The sequence below is a fragment of the Hakea prostrata genome, chromosome 3, assembly GCF_041222555.1.
Source record: "Hakea prostrata isolate BN-2017 chromosome 3, UWA_Hpros_2, whole genome shotgun sequence".
NCBI classification, from domain to species: domain Eukaryota; kingdom Viridiplantae; phylum Streptophyta; class Magnoliopsida; order Proteales; family Proteaceae; genus Hakea; species Hakea prostrata.
The window spans coordinates 4946810-4965690 of record NC_142602.1 but is presented as its reverse complement, the minus strand read 5'-3'; the positions used below and the strand labels follow the sequence as shown (position 1 = coordinate 4965690).

General features: G+C 39.7%; 2 protein-coding genes and 2 pseudogenes across 3 annotated transcripts; 3 read left to right on the top strand and 1 right to left on the bottom strand.

The window, feature by feature from the left end:
• Nucleotides 1-24: 24 nt before the first annotated feature.
• Nucleotides 25-2497, top strand: LOC149020233 (Pentatricopeptide repeat (PPR) superfamily protein). Its single transcript, XM_089148340.1, is given in 3 exon segments — nucleotides 25-589; nucleotides 591-1478; nucleotides 1480-2497. Coding segments are annotated over 3 exon segments (1476 nt in total). The 5' UTR covers nucleotides 25-181; the 3' UTR covers nucleotides 1660-2497.
• Nucleotides 2498-5579: 3082 nt separating this feature from the next.
• On the top strand, nucleotides 5580-8526 carry LOC149020232 (putative xyloglucan 6-xylosyltransferase 5 pseudogene; annotated as a pseudogene). The gene is made up of 2 exons (XR_016172173.1): nucleotides 5580-7232; nucleotides 7548-8526. The product of XR_016172173.1 is annotated as a putative xyloglucan 6-xylosyltransferase 5 pseudogene (transcript).
• Nucleotides 8527-9363: 837 nt separating this feature from the next.
• LOC149020231 (uncharacterized) lies at nucleotides 9364-12378 on the bottom strand. Its single transcript, XM_089148341.1, has 2 exons — nucleotides 11507-12378; nucleotides 9364-9611 (listed from the first exon to the last, which is right to left on the bottom strand). The coding sequence occupies exons 1-2, from the start codon at nucleotides 12143-12145 to the stop codon at nucleotides 9525-9527; spliced, it is 726 nt and encodes a 241-aa protein (XP_089004467.1). The 5' UTR covers nucleotides 12146-12378; the 3' UTR covers nucleotides 9364-9524.
• A 2837-nt stretch (nucleotides 12379-15215) lies between these two features.
• On the top strand, nucleotides 15216-18095 carry LOC149020230 (putative receptor-like protein kinase At5g61350 pseudogene; annotated as a pseudogene).
• Nucleotides 18096-18881: the final 786 nt, after the last annotated feature.

The window sequence follows — 18881 nt, the reverse complement described above, 5'->3', positions numbered from 1 at the left end:
CTTTTCCGGTTCGACCGTCCCATTCCGGTCGGTTTGATTATTCTCTTAATAACAATGCCAGCAAAGCAAGGCTCGGAAGGGTTGCAACTTGCTTGCTTCACGCCATCAGATATCTTCGCATACGGTATGTGAACCGGTATCGTTTGTCACGCCATTTGTTCGACAAAATTACTCAACGAAGATGCTCTTGCAGTTGAAGCCAAAATTGTCTGGCTCTCTACACCTGATCATTCGCACATCACTATGCCAGCGTCTCGAATTATTGTTCTACTCCACTCTTCCTTCTGCTTCTCCTCTTTCACCCGATTTGCAAGAGATATGTCACATTGTGTCGAGCGGTGTTGGTGGTTTAGATGAGTTGGAGTCAAGTCTTGATCGACCGACGATTTCAATCACTCCAACCCTTGTAACCCAGGTTATAGATACCTGCAAAGCCGAAGCATCCAGCAGAAGGTTACTCAGATTCTTCACATGGTCCCGCAAAAACCTAAACTGCAAATTGGGGGACGAGGTGTTCAATCATGCAATTAGGGTGTTTGCTGAAAAGAAAGACGCCACTGCCATGGATATATTGCTTTCAGATCTAAGGAAAGGAGAAACGAATGATGGAGGCTGAAACTTTTAGTCTTGTTGCAGAGACGTTGGTGAAATTGGGGAGAGATGATGAAGCCGTAGGGCTTTTTAAGAACTTGGAGAGGTTCAAGTGCAGGAGAGATGGACTTACTGTTAATGCCATTGTCCATGCTCTTTGCGCAAAAGGGCACGCAAGGAAAGCTGAAGGTGTTGTTTGGCACCATAAGGGCAAGATATCTGGTGTAGAGCCTTGCATTTACAAGAATATTATTCATGGATGGTGTGTCCGTGAAAACGTCAAGGAAGCACGCAGGATTCTCAGTGAAATGAAATCTTTTGGAGTTAAGCCTGACTTGTTCTGCTATAACACTCTCCTCAGGTGCCTTTGCAATAGGAACCTTAAATTCAATCCATCAGCACTTGTTCCTGAAGCTAACACTTTGATGATGGAGATGAGAATTAATGGGGTGCCACCTAATGTAATCAGCTTCAACATCTTGCTCTCTTGTTTGGGTAGGACAAGAAGAGTAAAGGAAGCATGTCGAGCCCTGTACACCATGAAGAAGTCAGGTTGTCATCCTGATTGGTTTAGCTACTTTCTTGTCGTTAGGGTTCTGTATTTGACAGGAAGATTTGGAAAGGGGAATCAAATTGTGGATGAGTTGATTGAAGAAGGGTTAATCTCAGAACCAAGGTTTTTCTATGATTTGATTGGGGTTCTCTGTGGAGTTGAAAGGGTGAACCATGCTCTTGATCTTCTGAAGCGGATGAAGAAAAGCTTTGTTGGAGAATGTGGGCCAGTTTATGACCTCTTGATAACCAAACTTTGTAAGGGAGGAGAGTTTGAAAGGGCCAAGCAGCTCTGGGACGAAGCTGTGAACATGGGCATCGTTCTTCAGTGCTCGAAGTGACCTGTTGGATCCAGCTATCACTGAGGTATTTAAGAAGACAGAAAGAAGAGAGGTAGGAAACCTGAACAACAGGAAGGAACTGACAATGGATACAAAGACAAGGAGAAAATTGGGAAAGAAGAAAGACAATAGTAGTAAGAATAAGGATAAGAAGAAGAAAGCTTCTGTTACTTGATTCATACTTCATTTTGCCCACATTTGAGTTTTTCCACAGAACACTACATGGCCAGTCCCAGTGTACTATAAGAGCCATCGGCTTTAGGCTGTCTTTTTTGAACAACAGAAGATTTTGATGCCTTATTTTGCTCTGTTGCTTGGATTACAGCGTCAGGCAGACTCTGTTCTGGGCAACCGTTTGATTTCTCTTTTCTTCACAATGGGAAAAGAATAGAGCTTCTTCACTTGGTTCCATAGAAGCACCTTCAGGTGATCCATGAACCACCAAAGCTCTGGTTGCTATAAGTGATAAGATTCTCCAACTTTCTGTGAGAAGAATGCAGTTCATGCTAGAAATTATCTGCCACATACTTGCTGCCTTTCTCTAGTAAGATGTGCTTTGTAAAAACTGTCCATGTATGAAGGAAAACCAGGGAGTATATGCATAAAACTAGAAGATATGAATCCTACCAACATTTCAATTTCTGCTGTTCTTCTTGTTTACCTTGGGGGAGGTCCCAAGCCGAACAACACATTCATTTTGCCTGCCAGAATTCAACTAAATGTGTTTAGAATTTCAGGCCAGGTTCTTGAGGAGTGAAGAGGTTTCTTTGGGAAACTTTAATTACTTTTGGGTACTTGTAGGACTTACTGGCTCTCATGATTCCACTTGGCTGCATTTCTGTTGTGTTATGAACACCAGGGAAGTTAACCATGTAAATTGCTTTGGGTAATGTTAAGGACACTGTATCTGCTGATGTGTCTCCTGACTAGTACCATGAGCTGGCTGTATTTCCTTGTATTTCTTGATCATCTTGTATTTACCTATGGTTAGGTTACTTGCTGTCTTGTATAAAACTCTTATGTATAAATGAATGAATTGGTTCTCTCAGTGTTAACTGGAAGCATAAATCCTCTATTACATCTAAGTTGAGATTGTGCGAGTTGGATGAAAGCCAATGAATTTCACCTGACTAGGGTGTAAATCCTCTTTTTGGGTACAAAATGCAAGGCAGAATTTAATTTTGCTGAGATATGGTCAGATTATCTCGCCCATGGATTTGAATATCAATCCCCTGCCATCGGTTGCATTTCGGCACTCGCATCTTAAGGAAAAGGTCACGCTCCTGCATTTGGACTCTGTAATCTCTGCTTTGCCTGAATTTTTGCTCTAAGGCACTCATAAAAACACAAGCACTTACATGAAATAACATCAATGCTTCTGGTGTTCCAATTATTTTTTAAACTAGATGAATTATCACATTGACCTACAGGGTCTTTTAGATATGAAGGCATCTTCCACTTCCACAAGCGATCCAGCTTTGAAAATCCGAGTGTGGGTATTTTCATTACCTCCACCCCAAACCCAGAAAGTGTCAATGAGAATAGTTTGATGATTGCTAAGGTTAGAAATCAAAATTTCAGAAAGCACCAAGCCATTGGAGTTAGCATTGGTGTACTTTGTCTAGAGGTAGCTTGCCTGCTATGCATGTGTGTTAAAACTTGTTGAAGAATCTGTACGAACACTTGAACAGTTGTTGTAATCACAACTTGTCAGAGCTAAAACATACCAGAAGTACTTTCTTTAATAAGATATTTAAACACCCTGATTTGTGCATACGGGTTCCAAATGTGTCTTCAACCCAAGATCAGTCAGCCCAAACTGTTAAGGTTTACCTCAAAAAGGTTACTTAAGGTGTAATCAGGTTATGTTCAATGCTTAACAGAATAACGACAGTGAGAGAGAAAAAGAAAGAGAATGAAAAATTCAGTGTAAAAAATGAACTTGAAAATCAGTTTATATAGAGCCCCAAAGGCTGTGGGTGAAAGGGTAAGGTCATCTCTCTTTGTGATGGTACATATTCAGCTCAATTCCCTATAGGAAAGTACATATCCAATTGACCTCCCTAAAGGAAAGTGCCCATCTAATGGCGTCTTTCCGAACTAGGGCTCATGACAAAATGGGCTTTGAGGATCATGGCCTATGTCCCAAGTCTCAAGTCATATAAAATTATTAATATTAATTATTAATTAATAATATATATCTATATAACCATGGCTAGATCATGACAGGGTATAGGCTTAGTTTGCGTCGCACGGGGTTCGATCCTTGACCCCAAAATAATACTACATAAGTCATTACTATATATAAACGAGATAATCAACTCCTTTCAACGCGATGTGGAACTAAAGTTTCTAATTGATAGAAACCATAGGATAAACAACATGTGTATATATATAAAAATATAAAATAATATTAATTTAGTTTTAGACATATTTACAACAATGTGAGCTTGATTTGGTGTTAATTGTTAACTCTTCTCATTTATAACTGAACTTTTAGATAGTTGAAATTAGTGGATTGTTGCTCGCGGTGAGTTTTATTTCCTTTGAGGGTTTATCATATAAAAACTTGTGTCTTTGTGTTTACTATTTTTCGTTTAATTGTTGTGTGGTTGTTCTTAGGTTTTGATCCTGACACTCCCTTTTTAAATAAATGATATAAAGGTGTGAGAGAAACACAATCAAGTTTGAATTTGAGGGATCTAAAATTATGCTCTCTAAATAACAAGTAAATCCTTCTCCTACATATGTGTTGATGACGGGGAGCACAATCTTCTATCCCAATAGTTAGAAAGTCCATTCCAACTCAGCACAATCTCAGGTAGAAAATTCCAACTAACACAATCCCCTACTTCTAGGGGTAAAGGATCTAGACTCATTTTTTCTTGGAGGTAAAACTAATGACCACGTCTCCAAAATTACATGACACCACATACATAATTACTAGTTATCCATATTAAATTTTACTGTTAAATGACTAATAAAATTACTTAATTATCCTTACCCTTTTAAATGTCATTTAAGTCATTCAAAAAATAAAATTCAAATTAAGTAAATACCCTTTGGGCAAGAAAATTGCAAAAATATCCCAAGGGTCCCAAAACCACTGTCTCTCTGTAAGCTATCTTCTTCGACCAAGCCTATGTCATCAGCACCTCTATTACCTAGATCTGCAAAATCAAACAAAGTTCAGAAAATTTTATAATACCACAGGGATTAGGGAGTGGAAAATTTCGATGGTCTAAGTTCAAGAATAAAATATTGATTAAAATTATGATGTTCAGAATATTCTTGCGATTTGCTGTAGTTTTCTATGCCAACAACCAGCTGTTTGTAAAAAAAATATGTCCCAATTTTAGGGGTTGAGACAACTTCATGGATAGGAGAAGTTGGTAGCCAGTAGGGGGAAGGGTGGGGTGACTTCCGACGGCGAGGTACAGATAGAAGATGGGTCTCCTTTCACCTAGTTGGGTATGTAAGGGTATTAAATTGAGAGTATTATTATTATTTTCTTATCCCTGAGGCTACTAGGATAATTTGAAATTAAAATTTTAAATGACTTAAATAAAAATAAGGGTATTTAAGTAATTTGACTAGTTATTTAACAATATAATTTAATTGTCCTAACTTGTAAATTATGGATGTACGTGTCATGTAATTTTGGAGACAATAATAAATGATGAAGGGTTTAATCCTAAAAATAATGGATGCCGTGTAATTTTCTCTCATTATTAATTAATAAATAATGATTTTTCCACTTATATGACTTCACGCATCAACTAATCCACTAGTGTTTTGCTTATGCGTTTACCCAAAAAACAAAAAATGTTTTGCTTCTGCGGAATAATCTAAGTCTTATTTTTCCTTTATTAAATTTATTATTATTGTAAATTCCTTTTTACCACAAAAGAAAATAATAAATCACTTAACAGAAAAAATCTGAAAAGTCGCTAAGAATCCGGAGACATCAGCGAGGTGCGAACCGATCTTTGAACCGATCTTTGAATTCTTTATTGAAAACCCTAACTTTACTTTACTATATCAAATTCCCTCGTTTGTTGGGTTTAATTTAATAAAGCTGAAAATAAAAGAAAATCAAATATTATGGAATGGAAGAATCTTGGTTGGTATCGTCGGTGTTCACCGTTCAGTTGTACCGGTGTGGTTTCTTCTTCCCTGCCTCCTCATCTGTCTTCTTTCTGTTGTGTTCTCACACTCTTCAACTATGGAGCTATCAATCCATCGCTATTAGGGTTCTTCTTTGTATGTGACACTTCTAACATCTCTTCCTTTATGTGATTTGATTGGAAGAGAGAAGACGAAACAGGGTTACGTTGATAGAAAGAGATGGGTCAAGAGAGCCACACAGCTCAGAAGAGAAGTGGAGGAGCTGGTGGTTCGCTTCCCATCAGCAGCACCAGACTCAGCGGCCGGACTTCTTCAGGCTTACCTCGTGGTCGTCAGATCAAGAAGACCTTCAACAATCTCAAGGTCACCATTCTTTGTGGGTTCGTCACCATTGTTGTTCTTCGTGGCACCATTGGCGTCGGCAACCTTGCCGGAATACCAGATGCTGAGGCAGAGAATCAGAATGTCATCGAGGAAACTAATCGAATTATTGCTGAGATTCGTTCCGATAGCGATCCTATAGACCATTCTGAACCTGCTGAGCCTGATTTCAATCCCAACGTTACCTACACTCTTGGCCCCAAGATCTACGATTGGGACTTGCAGCGCAAGATCTGGCTTCAAAATAATCCCCAATTTCCCAACTATGTCAACGGCAAAGCTCGAATCTTGCTTGTTACTGGGTCTCCTCCCACCCCTTGTGACAACTCAATTGGTGATCATTACCTTCTCAAATCTATCAAGAACAAGATCGATTATTGTCGAGTTCATGGAATTGAGATCATTTACAATATGGCTCATCTTGATAAGGAGCTCGCTGGGTACTGGGCTAAGCTGCCCTTGATTCGACGGCTCATGTTGTCTCACCCTGAGGTGGAGTGGATCTGGTGGATGGATAGTGATGCTTTGTTCACGGATATGACGTTTCAGATTCCTGTCTCCAAGTACGATCAGTATAATATGGTAGTTCATGGTTACCCAGATTTGATGTTCGAGCAGAAGTCATGGATTGCCTTGAACACAGGCAGCTTTCTGTTCCGGAATTGTCAATGGTCTTTGGATTTGCTTGACGCTTGGGCTCCTATGGGTCCCAAGGGACCAGTTAGGGACGAAGCAGGGAAGATCTTGACTGCTAATTTGAAAGGGCGACCGGCCTTTGAAGCCGACGATCAGTCGGCGTTGATATACCTTCTGATCACCCAGAAGCAATGGATGGAGAAGGTTTTCCTCGAGAATTCTTATTACTTACATGGCTACTGGGCAGGTCTAGTGGACAGATATGAGGAGATGATGGACAAGTATCATCCAGGATTGGGTGATGAGAGATGGCCATTCATTACCCATTTTGTGGGATGCAAGCCCTGTGGGAGCTATGGAGATTATCCGGTGGAGAGGTGCTTGAAAAGCATGGAAAGGGCCTTCAATTTTGCAGATAATCAGGTTCTGAAATTGTATGGTTTTAGGCACAAGGGCTTGCTCAGCCCCAACATCAAGAGGATCAGGAATGAGACAGATACTCCTTTGGAGATTGCAGATCAATACGATATTCGACGACATCCTATTCATCAAGGCTCCGATCCAAAGAGTTCTTGAGTGACATTCTTCCCTGTTTCATTAATTGTAAGTTAAATGTATCTTCAGTTAATGCAGGTCTCAAACTTGACAATGTCTCTGGTTTTGTTTGTTTCTGTTTCTGGGCATAGTTGCATACGCTTTGCAAAGAAGAAAAGTAGATTCTTTTATTGTTATTCTTTTCTATTCATGATTTTTCTCCTAGACATTTCAGGAAGTAATACTTTATGGTTCATTAATTTCCCCAAAGGAACTTTGTGATTCATTTACGTTAATACTCCTTTTGGATAATCTTAACTTAATGTTATGGATGTTTCTCTGTCTGCTTCCCCCTCTCCTTAGCTTGATTTCATTCATTTGCAGAGACCAACCATTGTTTGAACAAAGAAGGAATGAGCTAAATATAGGAAAATGTCCCAATCCCCTTAAAGGGAGTATAGCACCAATGTTTCTGTTTTGAGTTTTCAGCACAATGAAACATCACACCTTTTGGGCAAAATGCTAGTTTGCCACCAGGGGAAAGATGGTGGTACATTTCTGGAGAACAGAACAGAGGATTTTCGTAACTTCTTTACATCAAATGAGCATAAGAGTTCAACATATGACTATCACTTTCACACAATTGAGGACCACAAATGCCTACATACTGGTAGCATGGAGGTTTACTAAAAAGCAACGTTAAGGAAGTTTATATGATATCATGCCCTTTATTTTATTGGATGGCATTCCAATAGAGTCACATTTGACAATTCCATGGTGTCAGCTGTGCAATCCTGCATCCATGTTTCGTCTTTGTTGTCCATAGAATGTGTCACCATTCTCTGCTAGAGTTTGATACCAGAGCTGGGTGCTCTTCTTCAGCTACTTGCTCAACTACATTTCCAAGGAAGACTAGTTCTTAGTTGCTCTGGTTGGGTTGAGCCTTATTTCTGGGGAGCTTTCAAATATGATTGTTATTGCCAATCTTCTGATACTTCTTCTTCATTTTTATTTCATAGGCCAGTCCTTGTAATCTTCTGTACTTCGATTCAATTGATAAAGAGCAGTGCCAAAGGTTCTTTTGTGTAGTCTTGTAGTTTTGGTGGTATAATTGTGAGATATGACTTTCTTTAAATTCTTGTCAATCAAGACTCCAGAAAAAGACAAAGCTGTAGTCACCATTAGCCTCAAGCCCAATTTTGGTTTCTTACTTGCGTACTTGCCATTAAACTCATTTCATTGAAACCCTATGATTGCTAAGAACTGGAGAACCAATATCTTATCCAAGATATGGCAACTCACAAAGTAGTGGGTGGGTCATGTCCTTGTTTCATTGTTTGATTAAGATCTGGGGTCTTTCAAATTTTATATTATTCTTTTTTGGATTGGGCTGGTTATAAATTATGACGGAGAAGGAAGACCAATTTCAATAACAGTAATTCTAATGCATTATTGAGGAATCTCCTGCAGGGCACCGTAAGAATATTGTATCAACCTGTCTTACTTCACAATGTTCATGAAATAAAAAGAAAAAAATATTGTATCAACCTGTCTTACTTCACAAGAAAGGATGTTCATGAAATAAAAAGAAAAAACGGCAGAATGTTTTTACTGGTTGTGACTGACTTTGTATCAATATCCTGAACATGACTCCAAGATTTAAGACTGAAACGTTTAAGACTTAAGATTTCAATCCAACGATAAGAAAAGGGTCATCCCACACTGTCATGCATGGGGCTTCAGGGGTTTTTGAGTTAGAGAAAAGGCCATGGCATATTGGCATGGCTCCTCTGCTTGTGGCATGGTTCCTCTGCTTGTAGTCCCAGTGGGGTACGCACAATGGTTAACTTGCTTGCGGAGGCAATTTTCCTGCTAACTAAGCTGGTTTTGTGGAGGCAAGTTTCCTGCTAACTAAGCTGACCAGCACTACGGCTTTCAGACTTAGAAGTGCATTGTGTGATAAAAAAAGAAAGAAATCCAGTTGAATAATTAAAAGTCAGCCTGCAATTCTTATTGAGCGAAGGAAGTAAGAAACAAAATGCAGAACTAAATAAGGATGAAGATCCACTACGACATGAGGAGCCCTAAAGAACTAGACATATGCAACCCCTTTTTTGGTGGGGATGGGGAGGTTTACATTGTAGAACTTTTTCTTAGCTCAGTTGAGCTTGAAAAATACTTAAAAAGAGAAAATTAATGCTTACATAATACCTCCCGAGAAAACTAATTTTCTTTCTCATTTTTCAACACTTACAATGAATAAGCTGATATTACCGTTGGAATTGTAGAGCTTCCAATTAAAGTGGAATGGATAATCAACACTAGAGACCCCAGTCTATTTGAGGAGTTCTGTATGACCAATCAGCCCTTCCTGTGTACAGGGACTTTATAATGTGCTATTAATAGTTGATTCATCTCGGCGATTTGTTGTGTGAGTCGAGTGATCTTCTGCAGAGTAGAACATAGATATCAATATCTGGATAACAGTAGAAAAGTAGAAACTAGCAAGACAAATTATAATTGAATGCAACATTAGTGGTAAGTTTTCCATAAAAAGACAGACAAGGAGATTGCCACCATGATTTCATAAACGTGTATCGAAGCGTTATAGATGAAAGAAAATTTTGACTTCTGTTACTCCTTTTCATTAATCTTTTAATAACATGGAAGTGTAGTTATCCTGTAGTTTTACTAATTGCAGCAGAAAATTATCAACCTATAGAGACTCATCACTTTAGAGATCACAGAGATACAAGACATCAAACGAAGTTCTTTTAATTCCATGACAAGTATCCCCTTATCTTTCTCTCAGTTGCAAGGCATAAAGCCTTACAGTTTTTATCCTTATCAAGGAATTTTATTCATGACATGTTACAGGGTATAAAAAAAAACAAAAAAAAAAAACAGGGACAGCAGAGGGGAAACAGTTTCTTGGAGTGTTTTTGCTTTAACCTGCGAGCAATGGGAACAATCAAACCATATAATCTATAGAGAGTTGATTGAGGTCTCTTTTGTTTCATTTTATGTCAACATAAAATGATCACAAGTTTCTTGGGGAAAAAGATGTAACCTATCTACTTTAAGGTTTTCATTTATGAAGTAAAAAAGGAAGATGAAAATTCTATGGCAAGACTCACTATTTATGTCCAAAACCTGTAAAATAATGTAAATATAATAAATTTCCAATATTTAATTTTACCTAGGGGCATTATGTATATAGAAACAAAAGAAACAGAAGAGGGAGAAAAATACCTTGCTCCACAAGTGAACTGCTCATTCGATGGAAGCCAACTCTGCTTAGCAATCTCGCTAAGATTTCATGAACAAGCAACCAATGGTGAGACCCAATTGTACTCAGGACCTTCACTACCTTGGGGAGGATTACACTGGTTATGTTAATGTTAAAGTCAGTTGTTCTTTAACTCTTGTTATGGTTTGGAAGCCTTTGATTTAAAATGTGAATTTGGGATGTACTCTCACTTGAGTCACTGAATTTAAGATGTTATTTATTTTAAGGGGCCGGTTTTCATACAGTAATGAATGTGAAACAAGGTTACACTTCATATCAAGTATTCACATTGGACGACTGAAGTGTCGACCCTGTTATATACATAACCATAATTTCCATATTTCACCTTCAGGACAAGACCTGGAAAAAGAAAAAATTAAAAATTTTCCCTGCTATGAAACAACAACTATGCCTTTATCCATTACTTGGCTTCAGGAGGCCTGTTCCTGTGAGGCCTTGTGCTCTTCCCTTCAATAAATGGTTTTCATACCAAAAAAATAATAATAATAAGGGTAATAATAATTATACCTTTATCCCAACTAAAAACTTCCCTGCTATAAAGTAAGAAAAGCTTTAGTTTTGATACTAAAATGCTGATGTAGAATTATCTACTCAAAGCCCCATAATAAGTACTTGCTCGCTGGAACTTATAACAGATGGGCAAAATGAAAAGGTAAAACTTACGGAGATAAATATCTTGGAACTTCCTCTATTAAATTTCAGAAAAAACCAGAACAAGTAAATTCAATTCAAGTATAAGCACAAATCAACTCAGCCTTGGGTTTGGGTGATAATATTTCGAATTGGGTTAGCTGATAACTCGTAGGAGCATTTCGACAAACATTTAACAGGCCAGAACTTAAAACAGAAAGGAACAAATTAATGAGATTGGAAATAAATTAGAAATCAACAAATTAATCATCTAAATGTCGGATTTTTAACGTGCAGAACCCAAATATATGAACAACCCACCACTAAGCGAGAATCAAAAGCAGAAGAAATTCAAGATAATTCGGACCGGCAGTATCAAATTAGTTAAGAACGTTTCACTAACCTCATCCTGCGATTGAATGAGAAGTATCACTCGGTCCAGTTTCTCCAGCTGAATTCTTCGACGCCATCGTCGCACCCCCATGTACAGCAACGACGACAAGAGCGCCGCCGCGACTCCGATGGCAGAAGAAGCAGACCAGATAGTCCCCCAACATCCCCTGTTGATCACACGAGAACGGACCGAAGAAGCAATGCAGAACAAATTAGATGACAAGAACTCTAACCAGAACCGTAATTGCTTCACGACGCCTCCCACGATTCGGAGACTGGAACCGTACAGCAGCGGTTTTGAGCCCTTCTCATCAGTATCAAATGATGATGATGATGATGTCGATGCTTCAACCTCTGATTCTGATTCTGATACCGATTCTTCTCGCCCTTGGAGATGATCAGTTTGGAAAGGAATGTGTAGTCCTTCGTGGTTGCTTGGTGGAAATATAGAGAAATCATCACTCAGTTGAGTCTCCCGCATCACCACTTCCCATCCCGTCGAAGGAGTCTCCTCTAGACCTTCCATTTCAGAGCAAGAATGGGTTTGGATTGAAGAAGGCAAAGAAAACGAAGATGATTCAAAAGGGAATGAGTGGACTTGTTCCCAATCCTTGTAAGGGAAAGAAATGGCATCTGTATCGTCTTGCATCTCTCAGTTCAGCGAATCAATTCATGACAATTAAGTGTGTTGCAGAGATCGGCGGAATAGTGGATCGATTCTCCTCTACCGAGTTACAGACTTAGTGACTTACAGTATTTTGCTTCCATTGTTTTCGGTTAACGAGACCGGTTCGATTGTCTGTAGGCTCAGCACCAGGGGTCTCTAGAAAAGCAACTACCCGTTTCATTTCAGTGCTACATTCTGGATAACGGACGCGAGATTTTTTAGCGCTCTAGATATTTTTCGTGTAATTAGACGAAACCACACAATAGAGAAAATGGGTGACCGATTTTCATATGGGAGAATATTTCAATAAATAGAAAACATGCGGTTCTATTTTTTTGGTTAATATAAAAAAAAAAATGCGGTACAAAATATGGGAATACTTTTTGGTTAATACAAAATATGAAAGTACGTGGGAGCACTTCTAGTGTATTGGGATGCAACTTTTTGTTAAACACCTAAAGTCTTGAGCACAAGGTCTTACAATCACAAATTATGTGGGGTCTACAAGTAAAAAAATAATAAAATATTAAAAAAAAAATTTCATCACCTTAATCACGTGGGGTCTCTTATAATTTGTGGTCAACACCGTCGAGGGAGACGATCCAGACTCTCACCTTTGTGAGACACGGCCTGTGGTACAAGACCATGGAGAGCATGGTGACTTGACAACTTTCCATGCTGGCTGATTTCCTTAATCGTTAGTCCCGTGTGAACCTTGGTAAGGTATAAGCAAGGTTGTGGAATTAATTTGATGGTTGTAGGGTTAGATTAGCGTTTAAGACAAACCTAGTCCATTGGCACGTCTAATTTTAAGCTTAATTGGTTAAGAGAGGGAAATTTTTAATGCCACCCCTTGAGTTACCCCTAAAGTTAATGTCATTCCATGAGTTATTCATTTTATTAGTCAAACCTCTTGACTTATAGGATGAAAATATATCAAAGTCATCTCCTGTTTCTAAGAAATCAAAGTTAAGTATTGATATAAGCAAGTTAAATATTTCAAAATAATAAGAACCTTGAATGCTTGGAACATTCTTGCTCTCCCTCCACTATTGTTGCTTGACACCCTTTGGTTTAGTTCCGAGGTCACATCCTCTGTGATGCTTTTTGTACTTGGAGAGCCATCAACCTTTGCCTCCCTAGCCTTGCTTTCCTTATCCACTGTCACTTTTTTGTTAACCCTAATTGCATCCTTCTTGGAATGACCCAAAAGATGTTGAGACCTTTCTTTCCTCTGTCATTTCTCTCGTGTTACCATCTGATCCAACACTAGACAATCCCTGGTTTCTCCTGTGATTGAGTTTGGTTATTGAGACACTTTGTTGGTTCCTCTATTTATAATAGGGTAAGGAAATTAGTGTTCAATGCCTTGATGTTGCACCTTTGGTGGGGGCAAAACTTGAAGAGATGGACTTCCAACTCTAGATATATTAACACAATTTGGAGAGCCATTTGCTTTGATGTCTTTTGTTTCCTACACCAAGTTTTGGATAACCTCAAGAGCAGGACCATTGTTAATTCTTAAGGTATTAGTTCCTTGCTGTCAATGAATTGCATATTGTAATCTCCCCCCCCCCCCAACCCCCTCCTCTCTCTATTTCTCCCCCCTTTCTCTTGTTCTCTTGTATATTATTTTCCCCTCCTCAATGGCTTTAGTTAATCAAATTGTTCATTCATCAATAGAATAATCTTGAATGGAAAACCTTACTTGAGTTGTCAGTACTTCTTCCTCTACCATCTGCAATTTCTTTATTTGCCAACAATATTTTCTCACAAAGTTTGGGAGACATGGTTTATGGATGGTAATTTAAAACTTAAGGTGTGGGATAATACTATAAATGGATAAATAAAATCTAGTTGAGACTAATGGCATTAGTATAATGTTTGACTAACAAATTGGATAACTATGGGGGTGACGTTATTATTAGGGGTATCTAAGGGGGTTGGAGTGAAAATTTCCCTAGAAATAAACTCAACATCTTTTAAAAGATTTTTCTTGGAGATGGGGGGAGAGATTGAGTTCACTCGGGCCATGTGCACCTTGTCTACATCTTGAAGAGGTACCTTTTAGGCCTGCCACAGGGAATGGAAAGAGTCTCATAGCCAAAAGTAAATAATTCTCGAATCCCCTTAGGGCCAGGGGTGAATCCCTGCCTATATTAATTGTAAAAAGTTCACCTGGGGATGTATTTGATGAGCGCATAAGTTAGTCTAGATGAACCTTAGATCCCATACACAAAAGAAAAAAAAAATGTAAATTATCCAATAGCATCCTCCTTATAGGATCTTGCTTGGGTAGTGTGTTTAACGTGGTGGTGCCCACTGTTGGATCCACAACACGTGAATTTTATTAAATCTTAGCCACTCAAAATTCGATTGAATTTAATTTTTTTTTTGTCACTTAAGTTGATTATATGTTTAAATGATATTTTGAGCTGTTAGGATTTGATAAAATCAACATGGCATGCATCCAATGATGGACATCAGATGCTACCCCACCCAGGATCCCTACTTTTTTTCTTTTTTTTGCCGTTAGGTCTGTGTATTTGACCAAATAAAAGGATACGTCAATGCAGTTTCATTGTTTGGTCAAACTAATTTACGCAGTTTCTCCCTTGGTTGCTACTAATCAAGTCATTAACGTTAAATTAAACTGATTTACCTGTCCTCACCAGCTTAATCCAGCTAATCCGTCTCACAGAAGCTGCGATCGAGAAAACCCACCAGCTCTCTCGTTTCGCGCTGGAACGAACACGTTTGAAAAAATCCCCGAAACTCGCGTAAACAAACTTCCATGCCCGATCACCCTCCCAACCCAACCCAATCCATCTCCATTACCATTCTTCATTCTTCTCTTTCCTCTCCGGGCTGAAATTTCCGCTTGCAGACATTCCTTATCGTCCAATTTCTCTGCTGCAACGGCCATGGTTCTTTTTCTTAGCCATCGCCATCGCCATCGCCACCGCTAGATCACAAGGAGAGAAAAGATATACACTACTGCTATAAACTACAACTACTCCTGCTACTGCTAAAACACTATATAAATTCGATTATGGGAGGAGAGAATTGTGTTCACATCATCTCCTCCCTTGCCCTGTTCTTGTTTCTTGTTTCCAGTCCTTACCCAAGAATTGCCAAAGGAGAATCTTCTTCTAATTCATCGCACGTAGCGAAATACACTCCCGTAGATAATTACCTGCTAGATTGTGGCTCAACCGAAGCCACCGACCTAAGCGACGGCCGAACATTCCGTTCCGACGCTCAAGCGAGTTCTTTGCTTTCCACCACAGAAGCTATACAGGTATCTGTTACATCCCTTTCTGTAACTTCCAATGATTCATCTCTGCTTTCCTTTTCATTGCCTCTATATCGAACGGCAACGGTCTTCCTTGAAGAATCGACCTTTAGCTTCTTCATTTCTCGCCCTGGCAGACATTGGGTTCGTCTCTATTTCTTCCCGATTCCTCACTCAACTTACAACCTCACGTCTGCAAAATTCTCTGTCGTCACCGATTCCGTTGTCCTCCTCCATGATTTCTCTGTCCAGGGTAACAATTCCTTAATTCTCAAAGAGTACATCGTCAATGTCACCTCCAATAGATTCTCTCTCAAATTCCAGCCCCAATCGGGTTCCCTGGCGTTCGTCAATGCCATTGAGGTTGTTTCGGCTCCTGACACGCTCCTCCTTGACACAGCCACCAGCGTCTCACCGGCGGCAAGCTTCAATGGTTTAAACAATTATGCCCTGGAGGTTTCATATCGTCTGAATGTAGGCGGCGCCGCTCTAACAGCCTATAACGACACCTTGGGAAGGACTTGGTGGTCTGATTCGTCTTTCTTGAGATCTCCTTTATTGGCAGATAACGTATCGATTAGAGCATCAAAAATCGAGTTCCCCTCGACCGGCGCTAGCGCTTTCATCGCCCCCAATCTGGTGTACGCGACGGCGAACGAGATGGCCAATGCGGGTGTCACAGATCCGAATTTTAACCTCACTTGGGAGATGAATGTCGATTCGAGCTACGATTATTTGATCAGACTTCACTTCTGCGACATTGTGAGCGAAACCCTAAACGAACTCTACTTCAATGTCTACATCAATGGGATAACGGGTGGGCCGACCATTGATCTATCTACCCTCACCGGAAGCCTCCGCACCGCTTATTTCATGGATTTTGTGCTCAACACCTCCGCCGTCGTTAATGGAAAAATAACGGTGCAAGTAGGTCCGGCTTCCAACGTTGACTCTGCAACCCCAAACGCTCTGCTAAACGGTCTCGAGGTGATGAAGATGAGCAATGAGGCCAACAGCTTGGATGGCTTGTACACCGTCAATGGGACGTATGTGGGTTCTACCATGTACGCCAGGCTTAAGATAGTTGCAGCGGTTGGACTTGCTTTGGGTTTGATTGCCATGTTGTTTGTAGCTTCGATGTTCGTTAAATGGCAAAAGAGACCTCCAGGTTGGGAGAAGCGGAACAGCTTCTCTTCATGGCTACTCCCAATTCACGCCACTGGACAAAGCTTCATGTGTAGCAAGAGCTGGTCCCGTGGCGGAGGATTAAGGTCAAAGAGTGCTAGGAGCAAACATGGCAACTCTGCAATTATCGGCCTTGGACGATTCTTCAGCCTTGCGGAATTAAAAGAAGCCACAAACAACTTCGACGAGAAGGCGATCCTCGGTGTTGGTGGGTTTGGTAAAGTGTACCTGGGTGAGACAGAAGATAAAACCAAGCTTGCCATCAAACGTGGAAACGCAAGTTCAGAACAGGGCATCAATGAATTCCAAACAGAGATTCAAATGCTCTCCAAACTTCGTCATCGTCATCTGGTTTCTTTAATTGGGTATTGCGATGAAAATGCAGAGATGATACTTGTGTATGAGTACATGGCGAATGGTCCTCTCCGTGACCATCTCTACGGCTCCAACCTCGCCCCATTATCATGGAAACAGAGACTTGAGATCTGCATCGGTGCTGCGCGAGGGCTTCATTATCTTCACACAGGCGCCGCACAAGGAATCATCCACCGTGATGTGAAGACCACCAACATTCTCCTTGACGACAATTTCGTCGCAAAGGTCTCTGATTTTGGGCTTTCCAAAACAGGACCATCGTTCAACCAAACCCATGTCAGTACTGCGGTGAAAGGTAGTTTTGGGTATCTCGATCCAGAGTACTTCAGGCGGCAACAGCTCACGGAGAAATCCGATATTTACTCTTTTGGTGTTGTGCTCTTTGAGGTACTCTGTGCGAGACCGGTCATCAATCCAGCACTGCCGAGAGAGCAGGTGAATTTAGCAGAATGGGCGATGCAGTGGCACAAGAAGGGTTTACTGGAGAAGATCATTGATTCTCATCTTCAGGGAACCATAAGCTCAGGATCGCTAAAGAAGTATGTGGAAGCTGCAGAGAAGTGTTTGGCTGAGTATGGTGTGGATAGGCCGTCGATGGGAGATGTGCTTTGGAACTTGGAGTATGCTCTGCAACTGCAAGAGGCCTCTTCGAAGATTGATCCTTCAGATGATATAAGTTCCGATCTAATTGGCTTGCAGCCGCTGGAAAAGAAAGACCAAGAAGAAGAAAATGCTTCCACACCGCCTGTTATAGCCATTGATGAAAATTCTGGAGTGATTAATGCTCCATTGTTTTCTCAGATTGGAGGGTTTCAAGGGAGGTAAGAGTTGATTCCAGATCTGGCGATTGATGGTTCGCTCCCATGATTTGGAAGATATTGGCTTCTTCCCTTGTAAGGTATTTGGAATAGAAGAGTGATAGGTGGTTCAGGATTGTTGGAGCAAGAAAAATGGCAATTGTTTTTGTTTCTTTTTTCATTTTGGAAAATTGATTTGGGCATTTTGTTTATAACAACAACACATAACATGAATAGGATTCTATGTAGGATTTCGGATTCACTTTTCAGTTTTTTATTTTATAACTTTGCCTTTCTACACACTAATTGAAGGCCTTGTGAAAGACGAAAAGATGAAAAAAGAAAAAAGGAATAGAGATATTCACTTTTGTCATCTTCCATTGTCATATAATTTTTCGGTGATAGTATCTTTGCAGCAATTTTCCAATCAATTGAAGGTTTTATTGTTTTCATGATTCATATATTGAATTAATAAGTTTTAACTCTTTTTCGAATGAGAACAGCAAAGTATTTTATAGTTTTTGGAGGTGGTGGTCTTTTTACCAATTGAGCCAACCTTTGAGGTAAGTTCCAAAGTTCTAGTTACCACCAATAAGAGTTGAATCATCACCTCTTCACTAAGAGAGGTTGATCATTACCAACTAAACCAACTCTTTGATTGTTATTATATCGTCAATTTTTTACCTATGTCGTGTGATTCATTTATTTTGTTTGTTTTTTGGACAAACATTCATTCCATGATTCATGAGGATGTAAGCTGATCATCCAACCACAGTGTGGTTTTGGCTAAGTGACACCTTTGCTAAGTGATTGACCACAACATTGACCTCCCCCATGATCTTTCTAATAGTATAAGTAAAACAATATTCTACAAAACAACCATTAGTACAAGTAAAGCAACATTCTACAAAACAACTCCTAAAGGAAATTAATGTTTAAGATCAAAGACTGGGCAACCAAAGGATCTACTCTACTTCTATTGTTGAACAATGTATCCATCTCCAAATTATTAGTCTCGACCAAAATATAATCAATACTTAGCTCATAACCTTCCTCATCCCTTCTG

Bases quoted from the DNA above. Each gene is read 5' to 3' on its own strand.
- LOC149020231 (XM_089148341.1), bottom strand. From the start codon at position 12,145: ATGCAAGACGATACAGATGCCATTTCTTTCCCTTACAAGGATTGGGAA. The intron at 9,612-11,506 runs GTTAGTGAAACG...TCTACTCTGCAG, and splicing joins TCATTCAATCGCAGGATGAG to AAGATCACTCGACTCACACA.